General features: G+C 43.5%; 1 protein-coding gene across 1 annotated transcript in view; it reads left to right on the forward strand.

Moving 5' to 3' along the window:
* Positions 1-22,919, forward strand: part of LOC124799056 (S phase cyclin A-associated protein in the endoplasmic reticulum) — a 621,352-nt gene that overhangs the window by 206,976 nt on the left and 391,457 nt on the right. The window contains exon 23 of the mRNA XM_047262594.1: positions 20,148-20,229. Within this exon, the coding sequence (XP_047118550.1) occupies positions 20,148-20,229 (82 nt within the window). The remainder of the gene's footprint in view (positions 1-20,147; positions 20,230-22,919) is intronic.

A 22,919-nucleotide genomic window follows, 5' to 3' on the forward strand; every position in this document is an offset into this window, starting at 1 on the left:
ATTCTTCTGTAGCACCACATTTCGAAAGCTTCTATGCTCTTCTTTTCCAAACTATTTATCGTCCATGTTTCACTTCCATACATGGCTACACTGCATACAAATACTTGAACTGAGACATCGCATAACAGCAGCTGCGGAAGCTGGGAAGCTGTAACTCAAGAAAAGCTGGCTGCAGTGTGGGAACAATTTGAATATGCAATGACATATGCCGTGCATCTCAAGGGGTGCATATTGAACACCTATGAAAAGGTATTAAAAAAAATTTTTAGAGTTTCCTGTTAATCAAAAGACAAAATTCATTGTACATGTTTATTACTTTCAGAAATATAGACGTGCCAAATCGGACGGTTCTTTTCGATACCCCCTGTACTGTGGGTCATTACTTAGCCCTCCTTATCATTATTCGAGGCTGTGCTCGTTCCTGCTCAGCCAGTTAGGTGATGAGACGCACAGGGTGCCAGACGACCCACGTACATATTATAGAGAAGCAGGGCCGTGGCAGCCGGCGTATAGTAGTCGTTTCCGCTGGCGAGCCCGGCCCCTTCGGTGACAGAGCAGCTCCCGGACTCCCTACGGGCTTGCCTCCGCTAATGCACCTGCGGCGAAAGCGCTTCCCCGATACGCTGCTCATAAATAACGCAAATGATATTTCCTCGTGCTAGGAACAGCCTCGCTGCTGCCCACAACCGCCTCGCCCCGCCTGTCGCGTTGTCTGCACATGGGCGGCCAACTCCCGTCGCAACCACGAGTCGCCCGTGTTTATTTTGTGGCCTGTGTCCGACTCTTCTCATTTCGCGCGTGTGTGTGTGTGTGTGTGTGTGTGTGTGTGTGCGTGTGTGTGTGTGTGTGTTTGTGTTACAAAAGGGAGGGGGTGAGAGCACAGTAAAGAAGCGCAAGAAACATGTGGTGCATGAGTTGTACATCTCTTGTCTTGCTAGCACCGCAGCACGATCTTACTCCCCGGGGAGGGAATGGAACGTAGAGTTTGTTCAAAGTGACATAAAGTCTGTACACATAGGAGCCGAATAAAATGTGGCCATGGCCGTAAGAATCTGAATCACACAAACAACAAAAAAAGATACTCAAGAGCAAAAGCAACTGGTATAGAGATACGTAAACACTCAGAATAAGACGCTGCGGTTGGCAACGCCTATATAAGACAACAAGTGCCCGGCGCAGTTGTTAGATCGGTTACTACTGTTACAATGGCAGATTATCAAGATTTAACTGAGTTTGAACGTGGTGTTGTAGTCGGCGCAGGAACGATGGGACACAACATCTCCGAGGTTGCGATGGAGTGGGGATTTTCCGTACGACCATTTCACGAGTGTACCGTGAATATCAGGGATCCGGTAAAACATCAAATCTCCGACATGGCTACGGCCGGAAAAGATCCTGCAAGAACGGTACGAAGACGACTGAAGAGAATCATTCAACGTGACAGAAGTGCAACTCTTCCGCAAGTTGCTGCAGACTTCAGTGCTGGGCCATCAACAAGTGTCAGCGTGCGAACCATTCAACAAAACATCATCGATATGGGCTTTCGGAGCTGAAGGCCCACTCCTGGAGCTGAAGGCCCGCTCCTGTACCCTTGATGAGTGCATGACAAAGCTTTAAGTCTCGCCTGGGCCCGTCATCACCGACGTTGGACTGTTGATGACTGGAAACATGTTGCCTGGTCGGACGAGTCTCGTTTCAAATTGTGTCGAGCGGATGGACGCGTACGGGTATGGAGACCTCATGAATTCATGGACCCTGCATGCCAGCAGGGGACTGTTCAAGGTGGTGGAGGCTCTGCAATAGTGTGGGGCGTCTGCAGTTGGAGTGATATGGGACGTCTGATGCGTCTAGATAGGACTCCGACAGGTGACACGTACGTAAGCATCGTGTCTGATCACCTGCATCCATTCGTGTCCATCGTATTGTACATTACGATGGACGTGGGCAATTCCAGCAGGACAATGCGACACCTCCGACGTCCAGAACTGCTATACAGTGGCTGTTCTGAGTTTCAACACTTCCGCTGACGACCACCAAACTCCCAAGCCATTAGCATTATTGAGCATGAGAATGAGATTTTCACTCTGCAGCGGAGTGTGCGCTGATATGAAACTTCCTGGCAGATTAAAACTGTGTGTCGGACCGAGACTCGAACTCGGGACCTTTGCCTTTCGCGGGCAAGTACTCTACCATGTGAAAGAACAAACGTCCTGTTGGAAGAAGGAGATAGAATACCGAGATATATAATATCAAAGGACGGGCAAACCATCCCTGACAGGATCTCACAACCTATTAATGAACCGCGCAGGGAAAGGTGGCCGGAAACTGCAGAAAATCTAGATTTCACTTAAGGCAGTAGCAAAGCATGGTCCGTACTAAGGAAACAAGGTTTTGAATGATGGGCTCCATGTGGTTCTCAAGTCGTGCAGCGACCGTAAACCATAAAATTACCAAATATGCAGCAACCAGTCGCTAAATAATGTTTTATTTATTCACTTTTGCAAATCGATTTCAACTGATCAACAGCCATCATCGGTGCTTTCAACCAATATGTGCTCTGAGAGGTAATACTGTCTTAAGCAGTGGTCAAACGTAAAGTATGTTTTTTTTTAATGTTTGACTCAGGGCACATAATGGTTGAAAGCACCGATGATGGCAGTCAATCAGTTGAAATCGATTTGCAAAAGTGGATAAATAAAACATGATTTTGCGACTGGTTGCTGCATATTTGGCAGTTTTAATTGAAACAAGGTTTAGCATCAGTCAAGCAGAATCAGGAACCTGACGTAACACTTTCACAATCAGCGTTACACGTAAAAAACTGCATAGGAAATATACTAGTTGATCCAGTTTTCGCAGAAGTAGTAAAGAAACAACTCAGGGAGAGAGAGAGAGAGAGAGAGAGAGAGAGAGAGAGAGAGAGAGAGAGAGAGAGACTGACTATACAAGCATCAGATCTCGCCCTACCCTTCATAATGATGGAACTTGACGTAGTAATCACAGTAATCGAAAACGGGAAAGCTACCAGACTGGCTGGTATATTTCCCCAAGTTCATCAAACAACTTTGAAGAAAAGCAAGGCAGTGGACACTACAATTTTACTATGACATACTGGAAAAAATCCCCCAGAAATTTAAAACTGTACTAGAAAGGGCGGAGGATGAACCAGAACAGTGTTTTCGTTTTTTGTGCAGTTGTCATGCACCAACAGGGTTGAACTTAAGGGTGCGTTATCGTGATTCAAGAGCCACGAATTGCCTCGCCACACTTCATGCCGTTTCTTTCTCACATTTTCTCGCAGGCGTCACAACACGTCCCGATAGTACCATCGATTAACAATTTGTCCCTGTGGCACGAATTAATGATGAAATAATCCTTCAGTGTCAAAGGAGTTTGTCAGCATGGTTTTCACGTTTGACCTGACCCGACGAGCTTTTTTTGGTCTGAGAGAACTTTTCCGACCCATTGTGAAGACTGAACCTTGGTCTCAACATCGTAACCGTGGGCCCGCCTCTTATCGCCAGTTACGATTCTCATAAGGAACATCTCGTTCTCATTTGCACGATCCAAAAGCTCTTCACAGGTTCCGAGGCGAAGGTCTTTCTGGTCTTAACTCATGAGCGGTGGGACGAGCTTGACGGCAACACGATGGGATTCCAAGAAGATGCTGTGTCAGCATTTCATGACATGTTCCAACTTAAATATTACATTCTTCTGCAATCTCTCGCACAGGCCGTCTTCGATTTCGTTGACATTCCTGACATGAGCGTCGCCGGTAGACGTCGAAAGGCGTCCTGAACGAGGGTCATCCTTAACTTCCATTCGGCCATTTTTAAACCGTGTGAGGCATTCGTAACACAGGGTACGGCTTATGCACTCATCACCGTAGGCTTTCTGCATCATTTGGTGTGTCCCTGTAGCGGCTTTCTTGAGTTTAAAGCAAAATTTAATGCAGGCGCGTTGCTCCTCTAATTCTGCCATTCGGCATTCGAAACTGCGCCACGCAACGTTCTACTCAATACAGCACTGTACAATAACTAACAGATATACGATAACGAAACTTTGGCAGCTAAACATTAAACACAGCTGTGTTCAGGAATGCCAACCGAATTTCGCTCGAATACACCATTGGCGCGAAATTACGAATGTTCCGGAATTTTTTGAACAGACCTCATATATCTAAGCGATCGTCGATGTAATAAATTATTACACGTGCAACTAAGTGCAGTGTAAATTCGTAGTCACCACGATCGCAGCAACTAGCTACACATGGTATAAAGTGCCCGTAAATGCCCATTGTCTGAGGTTGAAACTGCTTCGACTCGAAAGCTAGCTAATGCAATAATAAAATTGTCTTAAAAGGCATTACAAAGATGCTAATCGAAATTTAAATACAAAGCATACGATACAAAGTACATTTGTATAAGAGGGCACTGTGAATAGTGTGTGTAGTGTATAGTTTTGGAGCCGGCCGATGTGACCGAGCGGTTCTAGGCGCTTCAGTCCGGAACCGCGCTGCTGCTACGGTCGCAGCTTCGAATCCTGCCTCGGGCATGGATGTGTGTGGTGTCCATAGGTTATAGTTAGGTTTAAGTAGTTCCAAGTCTAGGGGACTGATGACCTCAGATGTTAAGTTCCATAGTGCTTAGAACCATTTGAACCATTATAGTTTTGGTTTTGTATTCCTGTTGATACAGACAAAATTTCTACATCTACACATTACCAGCATAGTAGCTTTTATTGTATTCTTGTTGTTGTTGGTGTGCTTCAAGGCTGACAGCACACTGTATTAGGAATCTCACGTAGCTGGTCATTTTAGGAACCGTTCCATGATTAGCACAATCTTTAACAGCGTATTGTAGTCAAAGGTGGTTGCCATAATTCAAAATTAACGTTTTCCCCCATGATATTAGTTTCCACAATATTGTAAAGTTTTGTAATGTGACTCTCAACTCATGCTATTAATTCTGCTGCTCTACATTTGCAAGCCTGAGTAACGGTGGCTCCAGTACGCACTTGTTTAACAAGCTTGCCGGGGAATGAGAGGGGTAGAGGAGGGAATGATGGAATAGAGGGGGACAGGACGGAGGTAGTGCGTACTTACGTACTGCACCAGTGGAGCGCAGCCATTAGGTCGCCCTAGCCTCCGCCTTCATCCTACGACGGGCGCGCTTGCCTTTTGTTTCTGCTGTGCATGCGCTTTTCTCGCTCACTTGCCGTACTTTCGCATTATTATCCACTTGAAAATCGATGGTTGTAGTTATTTCTGCAGCGCTGCCACGACTCGCTTGCGTCGTCGGGCAGCTCGTACTTCTTTTCTCTCCTTACGATCCGAATGAACTCGCTTCCATTGAGGGAGCCATTCGTCGGAATGAAAAATGCGCACCGGAGGTCAAATAATACCCGAGAACTGTGCATGACGGGGAAGCCATTGTTCTTAGCCGTGATTGCGATTCCCTTTCAGGTCGGGGACACGGGAGGTTGCAGTCTCCATCACTCAGAAGTTACGGTCACATTCTACTGATTACTGGCAGTCGTGTGCTTGTTACACTGTGTGACAGGAGGCGGCGATGAGAGGCTTGTAGACTGAATATTTTGTATCCATTTACTACGTTCTTTGTCCTGTTTCGTAACGTAAATCATATTTGAACTCTGGTGCAGTGACTAAGATAGACCTTAGGATCTTGAATGAGAGAGTATCGAGCGAAATAACATAGTGGTAAAATATTGGACGCGTTTATGGAAGAAAGGCAGTTCAGATCTCACTCTGATCATCTAGATTTAGATTCTATATGACTTCCGAAAATCGCTTAAGGCGAATGGCGGACTGGTTCCTTTGAAAAGGCATGGCCGAGTACCTTCCTCATGAGGAGCCTGTTCTCCGGGTTCTAATGGCATTCCTTGAATGCCTCGTCTGTTCAGTAGACAATCTTGTTTCAAGCACATTTTTAAAATCTGGATTTAGGAGAGTGGTAGATGTTATCCTTAGCTGCTTATCTCATTATCTGTTCCTAGACTTTGTGCTGTATTTGTACAGCTGTAAATTAGAGGAATTACATGATGCAAAATATCACTGGAAGATCAGGAGCAGAGAGCCTAATAAGTTGGAGTTGCCTGACTCTCACGGGACTGTGGACACGAACCATAGAAGTTATCGTGCTAGCATATGCGTCCGCAAGAGGGGGGGGGGGAGGGGAAGAAGAGGGGGCAGTTGCCACCTCCTGGAATCTGCGTACAGGATTTTCATTCATTACGGAATTCTTACACATTTGTAGCAATGATTATCAGCGACTGTATTTAACTGCAGGTTTTACACTGCTGAGCCCGGCGGGAATTACTGTGACTTAAGTAATCACTGAACAGTGTGGTCAGAAACAGTCTGAAAAGCTTGTAATGGTGTTGCAGGGTAGGTTGTGTTGATAAATAATTATTAAGAAAAATAATTCGACACGTTGCGCCATTTCCGAATTAATTAGCATTGAAATTGGCCGATCAGGCCATTGCGTGCACCAGGCACAGTTAGTGTCAGTTTTTTTCATAGTGTAAATGATAGCGCACGAGACTGCCCAGCCTTAGGTCCGGGTTCTATTCTTAGTGCCCTCCTGTGTCCAATTCTTGCGTCGCTCTCTTATTCGGTTGTAGAAAACCGAACGAAGAACATGTGTGACGACACTGTCTCCGGAGAGCCGCTTGAATCTGAGCGCGTAACGGCCCGATTGGTCAACTTCAATGCTAATTAGCTCGGAAAAGGCGCAGCGTATCGATTTTTTTTAACAATTATTTCTCAGGATAGCCTATACTGCAACTCTCTTAAAAAAATTTCGGACTGTTTCTGACTATCCTGTAGATTTGATTTTTTGGTTATTTTACAATTTACGGGAAATTAGGCCGATTCCTAAACGTCCTCTCCTGGATTAGGGCCACAATAAACTCTTTGCGGCACAACACAGCGCCAAATGCACTAATAGAGCTAAGAATTTTGCAGTCCAGTTGTCGTAAATTCTACATAAAGTGACAAACTGAAAATACAAGGACTACCTTGATTCAGCCCTAAACTGTTAAAACTCGGTTCTACCAGCCAATCTGAGGGTGGTTTTGGGAGATTTCCCACATTCATTAAATCGAATCCTGTCTTCGGATTGCGCTTGTTCCAATCAATCAAAAAAAGTAACTTCCAATTTAGTTACACAACGTTAGTTATGCCAGTCAAGATTAAAAATTGAAAGCATGGAAGTAATGCAGATGTCAAGCTACGTAACCAAACTGCTTGAGATTTCAGCAAAGTTGAATAAGTTGTTTTTTAAATTTTATTCCCGGATTCTTTATATCACTTCAACTTTTGTTGATATTCAGCATGATCTTCCGAACCAGTCCGATTTCTTATATTTCGGATTTTACAAGTATCAATCTGACACCATTGGAAAGTAATATTTTTTGGCAATGTTTTCCACCTATATTTAATAAGCCATTAGTTACCCTGGACGAAATCATAAGATGATATCACTTCAGACTATTGAATATCAGAAGATACACTATTGAAACATACTATCATTTGTGTGTTAAAGTAAAACTTAAAAATGCAAAACGGACAGTTATTAATCGTTTGAGTTAAATTAGTTTTATGTACTTCCTGTCAAAAGTAAATCTTGAAGTGCGACATGTTTTCACTCACTAAGTCATTTGCATAAAAAATGGCCGTTTTAGAATTTTGCCCTCTCTTGGATAAATTTCTGTGGGATGCCTTTAGCCGTGAGTGATCACTCGGTTGTGTGCCCCCATATATGAGTTGTGTGCCCATGACGAATACACGCTTCCAATGTGCGTTCAGCGCGATGTCGCCAAACACGGATGCGACCATCATGATGCTGTAAACAGAACCTGGATTCATCCGAAGAAATGACGTTTTGCCATTCGTGCACCCAGGTTCGTCGTTGAGTACACCATCGCAGGCGCTTCTGTCTGTGATGCAGCGTGAAGGGTAACCGCAGCCATGGTCTCCGAGCTGATAGTCCATGCTGCTGCAAACGTCGTTGAACTGTTCGTGCAGATGGTTGTTGTCTTGCAAACATCCCCATCTGTTGACTCCGGGATCGAGACGTGGCTGCACGATCCGTTACAGCCATGCGGATAAGATTCCTGTCATCTCGACTGCTAGTGATACGAGGCCGTTGGGATCCAGCACGGCGTTCCGTATTACCCTCCTGAACCCACGGATTCCATATTCTGCTAACAGTCATTGGATCTCGACCAACGCGAGCAGCAATGTCGCGATACGATAAACTGCAATCGCGAAAGGGCTACAAACCGACCTTTATCAAAGTCGGAAACGTGATGGTACGCATTTCTCCTACTTACACAAGGCATCACAACCACGGTTCACCAGGCAACGCCGGTCAACTGCTGTTTGTGTATGAGAAATGGATTGGAAACTTTCCTCATGTCAGCACGTTGTAGGTGTCGCCACCGGCGCCAACCTTGTGTGAATACTCTGAAAAGCTTATCATTTGCATATCACAGCATCTTCTTCCTGTCGGTTAAATTTTGCGTCTGTAGCACGTCATCTTCGTGGTGTAGCAATTTTAATGGCCAGTAGTGTATTATAACCGTGCTTATCAGCACCAACAGGTCGGACGAAGTGAAATGACAGTTCTGCGAGACACCAGAAGTGGCAAAGGATTTACTTGTTGTCCAGTTACTGTGAGTATACGTAACTGCGGTTGTCTGCCTGCGGCCGTTAGTGCCTAGAGTTGGCCACCAAACTAGAGCCGAAATTTGTTGGGACAGTCGTTGCCGTGATTTAATAGGCGCTGGGTTTGTGTGTTGCTACATGATCCTGGTTTCTAAGCAACTGTGAACTCCGTGGAATCTTTCCAAATTTATGCCGCCATACAAACTACAGGAGCTGTTAGCGATAGTATTTTTTGCCACTTTGCACTCATTACTTCTTTCAGTTACTAATATGTTTGACTGTTGGGCCGATATTTTCTTGTACTAGTCATGAACTGTTTTATATTACGGCCGCCGAGGTTTCTTAATGACCCTTGAAACATGGCTGGGTATGATTGTATCGTTGCTTGTGTAGGGTTATTTGTGTGTTTCTGTCAAAATAAGAGCCCCTCCTCCATTTCCCAGGCACACTCGTGATCTTACATTCCAGGAAGAGAACACTTTTCTGGCTCTGAATACCAGTGAACTGTGATGTTAGATCGGATCTGACTGGGAACAAAAATCTTAGTTGTCCGTGACACGTCTCTTCGTCATTACACGTAAGTCAAATTTCGTGTTTTATCTGTCTTTTGTATTTGTCATTTTTATGTAGTGTAGCGCACAACAATACCTTCTACACAATTTAGCACTATACGAAATACTGAGAAACAAATCTATTACTCTGTGCAGAAAGTATGCCGCTTTGTTTTTCTAAGACCAAGCTAAAACCGTGCGTTGGACGTGGATTCGAAACAGGTTCCTGCCTTTCTCCCACAATCAACATTGCATTTCAGTGCTAGTGAATATTATTTTGGGCAGATATGTGTCACGTTCGAGGGAGTGTACGTGGGTTAACTGTTTCTTCCGTCGCTTCTTGGTAGAACAACTTCATAATTATAAAGTAAAAGCGCTATATTACGTATGTTCTACAACTTTAAGTTCGTAGCCCATTTTCGACTTACAAGGCCATCACCGGACTTTAACTGACTATCGTCGTCAAAGTAGATGTAAAACGATGTTAAAAACTGCGAGTGAGATGCGAACACAAAATAAAAGTCATCATTGACGAGGCAAGGATAACGCAAATCAAAGACAACTGTAATTCTAGGTTTGTATCTCACTGCCGATGTGTGACAGCGTTTTCAAAGTTGTTCACGAATATTGTACCCTCTTGACGACGATAGTTACTTGAAGTCTAATGATGGCGTGACAGCGTTTTCAAAGTTGTTCACGAATATTGTACCCTCTTGACGACGATAGTTACTTGAAGTCTAATGATGGCCTAATGACCCGAAAACTGGTCAACAAAATAAATTAATACTGTAGAACACACGAAAGATTGTGCCTTTCATTTATATGTGCATCAAGAACTAAACGTTTTAAAATGAACCCGTGTTCCATGTTTCATGGCAACAAAAAATGGTTTCTAAAACATCCTTTTTAAAAAATTTCTTTTTACTCAAAAAATACGCCATATTTACGGAAAATATGCATGGAATAATGCCCTGTGTTTACCTGCACAGCTCACACTTTAATGTAGCGTAGATCCATTGATAATTTCAACGAAGCATTCCTTGACTTTCTGCTATAATGTTAATTGATATAGTATACTGAGAGGAGAAAAACAACTAGATTCTGAACTGAGAAGTAACAAGCAGTGTAAATGTCTTAAATCTGTACTCTGTTTCGTAATAATGTGGACATACCGGAAGCTAATTGCGTTCCTGAGCCATTCAGTTGAGTGGTTAATTCTTTTGCGAGGCTTTCATGTTTATCACTTGCAAAGAATAAGCGAGTTACGTCTCTTCTTTCAGCCATCAATAGATACAGAAAATCGTTGTAATGATGCAACAGTGTTGTATTGCCTGGAACATTAGTCATTTACGACTATCACCCAATTATTATATTAATTTCATCGTCCACTGATAAATTCCGAGGGCGGCTGTATAAGTTTCTCGCGCAGCATAGTATACTGACGCGACAGATTTTGTGGGATTGCATCGCTCGTGTCGATCACATTGGACAGTGTTTTCTAGTTACGATGTAGGAAGGGATCAGTTTTTGCGATTGGAATTGAGAAATCCTGTAAATATGGTCTGTGCTGTCGGCGAGAGTTGGAGGAACAGTCTCCAGCATCCATCACTTTTGCGGGATTGAATTTTGCCCATCCGGAAAAGACGGGGAACGTCCACTGGAACGGCTGGCCGACTGGCGTCTGTTTCGGGGGACCTGGAGTAATCGAATCGAGTCTGCAGCCGTGCCCGTCGGATTTGAATGCGAGTCAATCAGCTGCCGCATTGGGTGCGGTCGAGGGGAACAAGACGGATGGACGCGCTGCACGCGCCGCGACCGGGGAGGACATCTGCCGCCCTCGCCGCGAAAGTGGTCACCAGCCTCCCGAGAATGTCCGTGTTTTGGGTTTATGACCGACATGGGGTGGTATACAACTGCAAAGTAGACTTGATCGACAGATATTGGTTGCCGACGCCTGAACTTTTGCCAGGATAATGTAAAAGTGTAGAATTCGCGTCCGTTATTAAACTTTGCTATGGGGATTAATCATATGCTATGCAGTGGTCAGTGTTCGAGTCTTCTTGTCGTTTGGCAATATTCAGAAAACTCTTACAGTCCTATTTTGCCATCGTGTTCATTCTATATGTTACAGTAGGGTAGGGACATTCAAACATCAACGTCGATACAATATTTGGTATCCACACCAACACATAAAACTCTGTCGATTTCCCAGTACCATCAGAACGGAAATATTGATGTCGACAGTATCGATGCTTGTACTCCAAAGGTCACCGTTCAGTGTGAGGTGGAGAGTACTTCTGCTACCACTATCACCCCCCCCCCCCCCATTCATTTACGAATGGTGTGTGTGAAAAAGGAACGTGAGTAAGCCACCTTAATAGGTCTAATTCTCTGATTTTTCCCGTCGTGATGATATCACGAGATGTATTTGGGAGGACGTAATATGTTGCCTGCCTGACATTTCTTGGAACGCAAGCTGTCTTTTGTCACTGAACCTCTCCGTGACGCAGATCAGTGCTCTTATAGTGTCTGCCACTGCAGTTTGTTGAGCAAACCTGCGAAGCTCTCGCACATGGTTACTTCTACATATATTACGGTTGTTAGTGTTTCCAGTTATTTGTCGCCGATATGACTTATAATCAAGCAGTAGTGACGCCGATCTCTCCACCAAAAAATCGATCCTCTGCAGGTCTTCATGTATTTCGCAGCAGTCTTCTGGCGCTGTATCGTCGTATAGAGAATAGAGAATGAATCACATTTTCGAAGATTATACTAAACAACATCAGGGAGTAATTTAGGAAAAAATCCAGGTGGATTTAGGAAGGGCAGATCATGTTTGGAACTAATATTTAATCCGAAGTAAATCATTTGCCACAGATTAATGAATTCAAACACTTTTGTTGGTTTCAAAAGGCCATTGATTTCATTGACAGAAACTATAGATAAAATAAAAGTATGCGACTAGAAGCAGGCTAATGCCCCTCGCAAGTACCCAGAAAACTTCGTCTTCAAGAAAAGGTAAAACGCTCTCTTAAGATTTACGCATGAATTATAAGGGATTTATGACTAGTAGGTCACTTAGCGGCGCAAAAGCCCAGTAGTTAACTGCACTGACTGGCAGTTTGGCGGCTCGGGTTCGATTCCCACTGCTGCCATTCTTTTCATTTAATTTTATTCCTCGCAATGTTAAACTAAATTATAAAATTCAAATATTTTTAAAGAGTTCCGATTCTGTAATTATGTAAAATTAACATATTCAATTTAGTTATTATTACTACCCATGTAAATAAACAGACTATAGGCCACCACGTTTTAGAAAAACTCCTTCCGAACAGGCCATGAAGGCCCAACGGTACCGACCGGCTGCCGTATCATCCTCAGCCCATAGGCGTCAGTGGATGCGGATATGGAAGGGCATGTGATCAGCACACCGCTCTCCCGGCCGTATGTCAGTTTCCGAGACCGGAGACGCTACTTCTCAATCAAGTAGCTCCTCAGTTTGCCTCACACGGGCTGAGTGCACCCCACTTGCCAACAGCGCTCGGGAGTCCGGATGGTCACCCATCCAAGTTTCGCAACTGCTAAATGGCTCTGAGCACTATGGGACTCAACTGCTGAGGTCATTAGTCCCCTAGAACTTAGAACTAGTTAAACCTAACTAACCTAAGCACATCTCAAACATCCATGCCCGAGGCAGGATTCGAACCTGCGACCGTAGCAGCAGTGCGCCTTTAACCGCACGGCCACTTCGGCCGGCTCGCAACTGCTAAAGGTTAATTTTCCTCCATAAGACTAGGCAGTATGGTGGTGGGGCCTCTGACAGCTCTGGGTCCATAGTATGAGCTACATATGCAGTATGGAAAACTACCTCTGCATACTGGTTTTAAGAGATTTGACGTGATTGATCAATGGCCGTCGTCGGCCGGACCATCCGACGTCTGTGCCACAGTTCCTAATTTATGTTGCAGAATCTAGTTGGATGCAGAGAGAGTCTGTTTTCGAATGTAAACAGAAGTGCTTGCCAGCCATAATGAAGCAGCACAGACTTTCTGCGGTCCACTTAACCGGCGAGGTGATGCAGCAACGCCGGCGCCCAGGTGGCTGCTGCGTTGCTGACCAAGAGGCGTTCCCAGCCGCACGTGCGGCTCGCATTGTTCATACATTTCCATTTGCCGGTGGCAATTTGCATCGTGTGTGCGGTCGGGCAGATGACAAAATTTCGCGGCCGCCTTACCCTCCGCGCTTCGAGGTTGCATATTTCAGCCGAGATAATAACGGCGGGAAGCGGCGCTCCTGCGGATGAATACGGCATCGGCCGCGGAGTCTGCGCACAACATTAGCTTCCATTACTGACGCGCTGAAATGTTAATGGCCGGCTGCGACGCTGCTTTGTGTGTGTCGCTCCGTATTTTCGGCCGTGCCGCTACGGGCCATCCGGAGTGGAGAGGACCGCCTGCCAGCGATTGGACATTGTTTATGTACGTGGCCTTCCGCTCGGGCGCGACAGTGTTTGCCTCGCAGAAGGCCTGCATTGTTATCTCCCTGCGGCTGTTGCACTATTGTTGTCAAACTTGCAGACTAGTGGCGAGCAGCCTCTTTTTTCTTGGTATGCGACCAACGAATTTTTATTCCTCGAATGATCTTACGTTCGTGGGTACCTCGTGTCCGCGATTCGAACTCAGTTACACATGGGTGATAATGTGTAGAAGCGTAGATTCGCCAACGTCTCCGGTAGGAATTCTTTAAAGCCTGGTGCACATATTTCTGTACGCAAGTCTGCTGGGCGTAGCTTAATAGGTTGTAGGCATTCGTCTGAACCCTTCGAAACCGGATACCGGCTTTGACCAACGACATATGCTCTGACTAATTTTGACACAGCCCAAGTCGCTTTCTAATTATTTTATTTGCAGGTTTCGGCTACGCCAGCTTCAGAAAAGTTACGGTGTAGAGGAGAAAATGGATGATAAAATTTACAAATAAAATACAATAAAGAATGCGACAGTATGGGTTAGCCGTACAGTGGTACTGCGATGGAAAGACAGGTATAAACGGAGTAGTACCAGTACTGTGCGCCATTCAGCTGACATGCACTGTTTCAAGAATAATCACAACATTGCGCCACGATTTTTTTTAATTTAGTGGCTTTCGGTCCAAGACCATGCAGACATCTCAAGAGTATAAAGTAAATTATGACGATGCGAGCTTAAGACCAAAACGACACCCAGTCCCGGAGCGGAGGAAATCTCCGACTCGGCCGGGAGTCGAACCCGGGCACCTTTGCTTAGCAGTACGCCGCGGTGGCCTTGCAGCTACTAAGGTGGACGACGTCACCGTATGTCAGCTGATTGGTGCCCAGTAATGATACCACTACTTCGTTGCTGCGTAGGATGCCATTAAAATAACATTTTACGGCTTACCTATATCAACACATTCGTTATTTTATTTATATGTATTTTGTGATCCATTTTATTCTTCTGTAGTCGGTCTGAAGATGCCGCAGCTGAAACATGTTACCAGAAGAAAAACTAATAAAAAAGAAGACAGGCTGTGTCAAAATTACTTTCAGTTCTCAAGACGTCATGTCGTGCATTAAACACGTAATGATGTGGCCTTAACGTAACAAGCCGCAAACAGAAATGTAAGAGAACATTGGCGATATTTAATTTGATTTAATATATTTTTTGAACCATGACATTACATCCCGAAAGGTTTACCAGCAGCTATGTCATCCGGTCGTGAAAGCATTCTATGATCGGAAGTTATGTTGACAGGCTGATATGTACTGTAGAGCGATGTCTAGGATAGGTTGAAAAGGGACATTTTGGTTGTGAGTTGTGGTGTTACAAGCATAAGTGTATTTCTCGTTATGGCACATATTTTATGCATATTGGATATCAGTAAGTGGTTTATGTCTGTCATTTTTGGTGTCATGGGCCAGAGCAGACGCGTGATTATTGGCAGATTCTGTATTTCCCGTACGTTAAACGACAGCTTGCAGCTTAGAAGCGTGGAAAATTTCTGCGAAATAGTGCAAGGTTTTATTGAGATTCACTACTGTTGGTAATCACGGTTCTCGTACGGCAAGGCCGACCACCGCAGCTGCTGCACATGTGCAACTTCCTAGTCACATTGTGCACTCACTTGCAGACGTGTAAATGAGGAAACGGAACTGTTACCGCTCATTTAGTTCAAATGGCTCTAAGCACTATGGGACTTAACATCTGAGGTCATCAGTCCCCTAGACTTAGAACTACTTAAACCTAACTAACCTAAGGACATCACACACATCCATGCCCTAGGCAGGATTCGAACCTGCGACCGTAGCAGCAGTGCGGTTCCGGACTGAAGCGCCTAGAACCTCTCGGCCACAGCGGCCGTCAGCTCATTTAGTGTATGTCTCGAAGCACAAATGTCGCCGCGTCGTTTCACGCAGTATCTGGGATATACTGTACCTGGAACACTCACGTGCTTTTTTTCACTGTGTGCAATGCAATCAGGGGAACGTATCGTGTTATTCCATCACCCTATCAACAAACGTCACGGTTCTAAAACAACAAATAAAAAAATAGTGCGTAAATAAGCCGGATTGTTTTTACGTGCGCATTTGATGCCTAAATACCTTTATAGCAAGGGTATCAAACATATATCTCAGCAAGTAAAGGATATTTTTAAGCGTGTAAGCATACCTTGAACAACCGGTGTAATACTAAATTGTTCAGATAATAATGTTCGCGTATATGACATGGAGCATGATGAGGCACAGTTAGTAAATAACAATTTATAACTAGAAAAAGAAAGAAATCCAAAACATGTCTGTCATTGACGATGAGGATCGACAAAGTCAATGTTGAACACAGAAACAAGGCACACTGGTAAAAGCAAGCAGTTGCAAAGATTTTGATCACTAACATTCGATAGAAATCTTGATTTATTCATTTTCATTATGGAGAAAAATCTTTCACTCACTTAAGTATATCCGAACATGGACATAACTATCACAGCTCCGTGACACTATCGTGGAAATTCTTGTTGTGGAAAGTTTCCGAAGAATTGTTTTGTACTTCGTAGTACAAAGAACTTGTCCTTCAACCGTGTATTGCACTGCAGGTGGATCAGCTTCATCTGTGGATGATTCGGAGAATCTTCAAGTGATGCTGAAAACGGTCGTACAAGGCAACGAATGGTAGGATACACGTTCATAACATCTACAAACCGCGCTCGAAATTGCTCCTTAATTTTTACAATTATTGATAAGTATTCTTGAAATGTACCACTTTCGTGGACCGAACGAATGGTAGGGAATTGTTCAGTGTTTCCAGACAATAGCTGGCACTCTGAGAGCAAGATACTTTTCAAAAGCATTTACTTTTTCCAACGTCTCGAATATTAAATTATTTTCATTTTGCATACTGACGTTCAGGCTGTTCGTACGAGACATAATGCGCGCGAGAAATGCAGGGTCTTATAAAGTGCAAGGGTCTTTTAATTTCAGTTCATTATTTCCCTTTTCACGTAAGAAATGTACTACGGCTATACGTAAATCAAAAAATCTTTTCAGCGTTTTACTTCGACACAGCCAGCGTACTTCGGTTCATTGAGGTATGTCGCCGAACTCCTCCCCTAATTCCCCGAAGAACTGCCGAAACTGGTGCTGCGTAAGTTCTTGTGTTTTCAGATAGTTTACAGTACACACAACATAGCGCTTCTCGATGGACAATGCAACGAATTCCACACAACGTCTCTTCAGTGCTATGAGTCCTCTCTGATGGCCTCGCATTGCCGGTGCCCCACCCGTGGTGACTAAGATTAAATGATTCCAATCCATACTGAGGCCATCAATCACTTGCTCGACAACTTGGAGTAAGTCTACGGCTCTTGTAGTCCCTTTCAAAGGCACTGAGTCCAAAACGTCTTCTGTTACACGCAGAGCGTTATCGACACCTTGTATGCATACCACTACCCGAGCTGTATCTGTAAGATCTGTTGTTTCATCCAGCGTAACAGAGAAAGTAACAAAGTCCTTAGCATTATTTATTAACTGTCTGTGAACATCACCGACCGTAACACTTATATGTCGTGTCTGTTTGGTTGCAAAGGCCGATTCCTTCAAACCTACTAATGTTCGTGGGACACAAAAGTTCTGAAGCTTCAACAAGACAGTCTTTTACAAAGTCCCTTTCTGAAAACGGTTTCCCGAATCTTGCTATCCCTAATGCTGTTCTGAAACTTGCTCGCAGTACAGGTCTACTGTGATTGTCATTCTAGGAAATTAAAAACAGTACGTTGTACAGTAAAAGAGATACGAATGCAACGCAACCTACTCTCGAATATAGATGAATCAATCGTTTCTGACTTCATAGCAAAGTCTTATTGTCCACAGCCAGAAGTGACCACGCGTTTGGACTTCCAGAAGCTATGTAGTATTTCGACACATCACCAGTCTTCCATCGATTCTCTAACATATCAACTTCGCAGTGTATCAGTGTAGACCACCACTTCCACTACATCCTAGATGTGACGTGTAAATTGATGACTCATACCAAGTGAGTTCAAGAGGTATCAGTTATCATGACTTACATTAAAAATCTGTTGATGGCGCTCATCCATTTCCTTAAGCGTACCTAATTTGGTTTGCATGCTCTTCATTGTTCAGTAGAGCTGTGTGTCTTTCAGTCGTTAACTTGGACTCGCTGCCTGTTATTTGGTAGCGCAGCAAACAGTATGAGTTTTCACCTACTGCGTGAGGAAGAATTGCGGTTCCCACTCGTATTTAAGTGACAGAACACAGATCTCCCGTTCTTTGCTCTTTTGCAATACTCGCCATTCTCAGTGCGTCTTATGTAAAGACACAGTCGCCAGAGGAAAGACAGATTGCGTGTGCTTCGATCTCCATGGTACTGCGTAAATTAGGATGCGGAACCGTAGCCGCTCATTTGGTACACGTTTCTAGCCACTGGTGTCACTGTTCAGCTTTGCCTACTTGTGACAAGGGAAACTCCCCATCGCACGTTCCTCATATTTAGTGGTGAGAGGGCCCAGTGGACAGGACGACAAAAACAGATCAAGCATGAAAACAGGAGGAAGGTGTACTGCGCTGTGGAAAAAAAGCAAAATAGGAACAGTGATCGGTCCAAGAACAATAAGTGTAACACAGAGCAGTCGGGAAGAGAAATGGCGTAGTGGTTATGGTGTTGGATTGATACGCGGGCGAGCCGGTTACAAACCTCCCTCGTACCAATATTTTTTTTTATTGGTTATTCTCTCATGTGGTAAGAATACTTTACCGTCGCAAGCAAATGTGATGAATAGTGAGGGCAGGGGAGATACCGTATAGACGTCTCACAGAAACAGCAAATAAACGGATGTGAACTATATTAAAACAAAGCAATTCAAGAATCAAGACTTCCAAAACGGAACGCAACTTCAAAAACGTTAAAAACATACGTTTTGACAGAGTACAGAGAAACTGTGTGACTGTGAAACTGTTGCGTTCATTTATTGCAGCCTATGTGGTAAGCTATTAGGTTTTCATTATTTCCTTGGGAATTATTACATTTACATTGATACGAACACCTATATCGGGCAAGGGGGCATATCTCACTCACTAACCCATAGTGCAGCTTAGGTGCATCCATAAGAGATTGGTATCATATGACACACGTACTGTCACTAATGCCGTGTATGACTCATCAAACGTGTTTTTCCTTGGAGGATTCCGTTGACTTCTCGCCTTGTCGTCAAATGTTTGCGGTTCCCATTGGAAAGCTACTTCCTGTGCAAAATCAACTGTCGTTATAGGTCCCTACCTTGCACCTCGCACCTCGCTGTCGAAAACGGGCGTTACACCACGACATACACAAATTTGAATAAAGCGAACAACGAAAAAGAAAAACAAAAAAGGGGAAGAAAAGATTAATTAGGGGGAGGTTTGAACCCGGCTCGTCCGCATGGCACTCTAACACCGTAACCACTTAACCACATCGCCATTTCTCTTCCTGACTGCTCTACGAGTACATTGCACTTGGTGTTCTTGAGTATTTCACGGTTTCTAGTCTGCTTTTTTTTTTCACGGTCCACTACACCTTCTTCCTGTTTCCATGCTTGTTTTGTGTTCAGTTTTCGATAGGCTTTCCACTGGTGCCTCTTACAAGTAAATCCGAAGGGGGTGCGATGGGGTGGTTCCCTTGTGAGATGTATGCACCTATGCCGCACTTTTGCGCGGTGACCTCAGAAGTTAAATCCCATAGTTCTCAGAGCCATTTGAACCATTTTTTGTTTGATAGCAGTTTTCTGACGTGGTAAGCCTCGGACATTTCGTAGAAATGCTTAAAGGCGAACATCCTGCATTGATAGAACATTCTATAAAAATAATTAACTACAGTCCAGATAGAAACTGTGTTTAGGAAGTCTCATCATGCCTTTCGAACAGCCATCAAGAGCTATAAATACTGGATAGGTTTGAATCCTCAGTTTGTGTCTAGTATTTTTCTTCCAGTATTGGAAACTTTCGCCTCTGACAGTGACTTGTTAACTTGAAAAACTCTAAGTTTCTCTGTAGTTCGGAGCCCACGTTAAGCCGTAGATCCCATTTTAACTGGCTGATAAGTCAAATGAAAGATCTGAGGATAGGAAAGGCACAACACGTCCAATAGGACCATGCCTAGTAAAGTTATGTGGTGCTGAAATCGACGCTTGAGTTGAAGAAAGTTTTACTGTAAGTGAACTAACTTCGAGAAGTGCACCTCTGATATGTTCCTGATAACCTATTGTGGTTTCTTATGCAGAAGTGGTTGGTAGAACTTATTGGATTCTTATTTCCGGTCCAGTCGTCGTAAACAATAAACTTTAGTCTTGAGCGGTGTTATTGGCGTTGATCTGACCGTTCATATGATTCTGTGTGTTTACAGGAGCTGATCCCAGACCGCGGCCGAGGTCTGGCGGTAATCAGTGCCAGTGGAAATGCGACGCTTCCTGTGGACAACTTGGCCGGTGAGTATAAAGAACCATTCTCTCAAGCACCCTTTCTAAGATTAGATTAGATTCAGTTTTCTTTCCATAGACCCAAAAAATTAGATGAGTCTCGTGGGTGTGGAACATGTCATAAAGTATAACATAAACATTTGAATACACTAATCACTGCCCTGACCATTTGTCAAGAGATTGTCAAAATAGGCAAATACAATACAGTGAAGTAGAACATCTAATATGTACAGAATCAATACGCTGTCAGACTGAAACATTGTTATGCACATACACAAAATACCTAATCTTGACTGTTGTGACCAATTTCTGTTGAAACTGAAATCTAACAGACATTTTTAATTAAGCTGACCTAACAGTCTCTATTAAGATATTCATCAACAGAGTAGAAGGAGGTGTCTATCAAAAACTCTTTCGAACTCTGTTTAAACCGAGTTTTATCTGAAACCAAGTTTTTAATGGTTGCTGGCAATTATTTGAAAATGTGTGTTCCTGAATATTGGACCCCTTTTTGGACCAATGTAAGTGATTTTACGTCTTTATGTAGATTGTTCTTATTCCTAGTATTGATACTATGTATTGAGCTACTGATTGGAAATAGAGATTTTACTTGCAACAATTTCATTAAGGAACAAATATATTGAGAAGCAGTGGTTGGAATACAAAGTTCCTTTAACAGGTTTCTACATGATGTTCTTGAATTTATACCACAAATGATTCTTATTATACACTTTTGCATGCTAAACACTTTTCCTCGGTTTGATGAGTTACCCCAGAATATGACCCCGTATGACATAATAGAATGAAAATAAGCCAAGTTTGCAAGTTTTTTTGTATTTATATCTCCTACGTCTGACATCATTCTCACTGCAAATATAGACTTGTTTAGACGTTTAAGCAATTCTGTGGTATACCCTTCCCAACTGAATTTCTTATCGAGTTGCAATCCCAGAAATTTAACACTGTCAACCTCTTCGATCTGCTTGTCTTCATGTGTTATACACACGCTAACACCTACTAACCAAAAATGTACAAATACTTTCCGACTCGAGTGTTGTAGACGAAGTGACGTCAGGTCTCACAAGGCACTTTCGGACAATGACTGCAGATGGAAGTAAGTCTGGGCTGATCCCTACAGCTCGAGGACTCACCCGCTTCCAGAAAGTCCATATCCATGCACAGCATTGAGAGTTACACAACGGTTGAAAGTGACAGCTTGTTGTTCAAAGTTTGTGGATTACCTTTTGTGTTAATTAAGAACAAGAAATGCTTCGTACCTGTACAGATAGTGCAAATTCTTATTCTTATATTAGTGGAGAGTTAGCTCGGAAACTGCAAAAACGGAAACTTAATCCTCATGTGCAAAATGCAACGAACTGTATTTCGCCTGTAACGTTGGCGATCAGGACAGGTATTGGACCATCCATGATGTGGTGTGTTACACATCTGACAGGGTGGTCAAAATCATCAAATTACTTGTCCACTGCCATTCCCATGACTTAGAGAGAACAAACTGGCCACACAACGGACTTACCTTTGTCTGACAAATCATATGGAATCAACATCGAGGAACAAGGAAATCTGTACAATATCTCAATTTACTATCTGCTGTAAAGCGTATGTCGCAGTGAAAAATTGCCAATACCATTTTGTACTGAGAATGTGTCCGTGAGTGAAGACAGATGTAGTGATGAACACGCAGAAGACAGCGAAGGAGATATGCATGCCGACCCTACATTTCAAAGCCACTGTGAATCAAATGAGCCACATTTTCTTTCTCGAGGGATCTTAACGATCTTGTTAGTAATTTAAATGTAAATGGGTGACACTTTATCATAGACCCAGCAAAGTTACTCTGAATTCAGTACGTCTTCACCGTGGGAAACATTTCCTTCTGCTCTAACTGCTCATGCAGTTTATCTGCAGGAGTCATTAGACACCTTTAAACCGCTACTCTCATTTAGTCACTGTGAGAAACTGGGCTGGTTTAAAGCCCAAGCGACACGAGCAGCCGTTTGGAGTCCAAATACGAAACTCATAGCGGCCCCATGTGAAAAAATTATGTTCGCGATGTATCGTAAATAGTAGCGAAAACTGATACTGGTGGAAGCGAAAAAATTCCAATAAACATGTATCCGCAAATGAGCCGTTTCCGAGATAATAGTGAATGTGTGTGACATATTGGCCTAATTAGTACAAATGTGTTCGAAATGTCAACTTTTCGATAGATCCTCTGTCTGTTTAGGCGCAAACTTCACTCAAATCTTGGCTTAACAAGAAATACGAAACTGTTTCCGCAGTTTACATTTTATAATGTATGTACTGTCGTACCTGTTGAAGGTGGTGTTCGACATGTCGTCCTCATATTTGTAGGCAATGTTGCGCTCGTATCTGCAGTGAATACGAATTCATTCAAACACGACCGGGTCCTCTCGTAAATATTGACAATATTGTACTCCTCGCGAGGAGTAGGCTGTGTGTCAGTATCGATTTTCACCTCTACCTTCTCTCATCATCATCATCATCATCATCATCATCATCATCGTCGTCGTCGTCCAACACAAACATGACGTTCCACTACAGACCCATGCATTACACTCCCTTACGATAAAACCTTCACATCCAACAGGCAGCTGAACCTATCCCGTAGGATATCCCAGCCAACAATGCCATATGACAAATACATATAGGCTACCTTA

This window comes from Schistocerca piceifrons, chromosome 5, assembly GCF_021461385.2.
Source record: "Schistocerca piceifrons isolate TAMUIC-IGC-003096 chromosome 5, iqSchPice1.1, whole genome shotgun sequence".
In the NCBI taxonomy this organism is placed as follows: Eukaryota; Metazoa; Arthropoda; class Insecta; order Orthoptera; family Acrididae; genus Schistocerca; species Schistocerca piceifrons.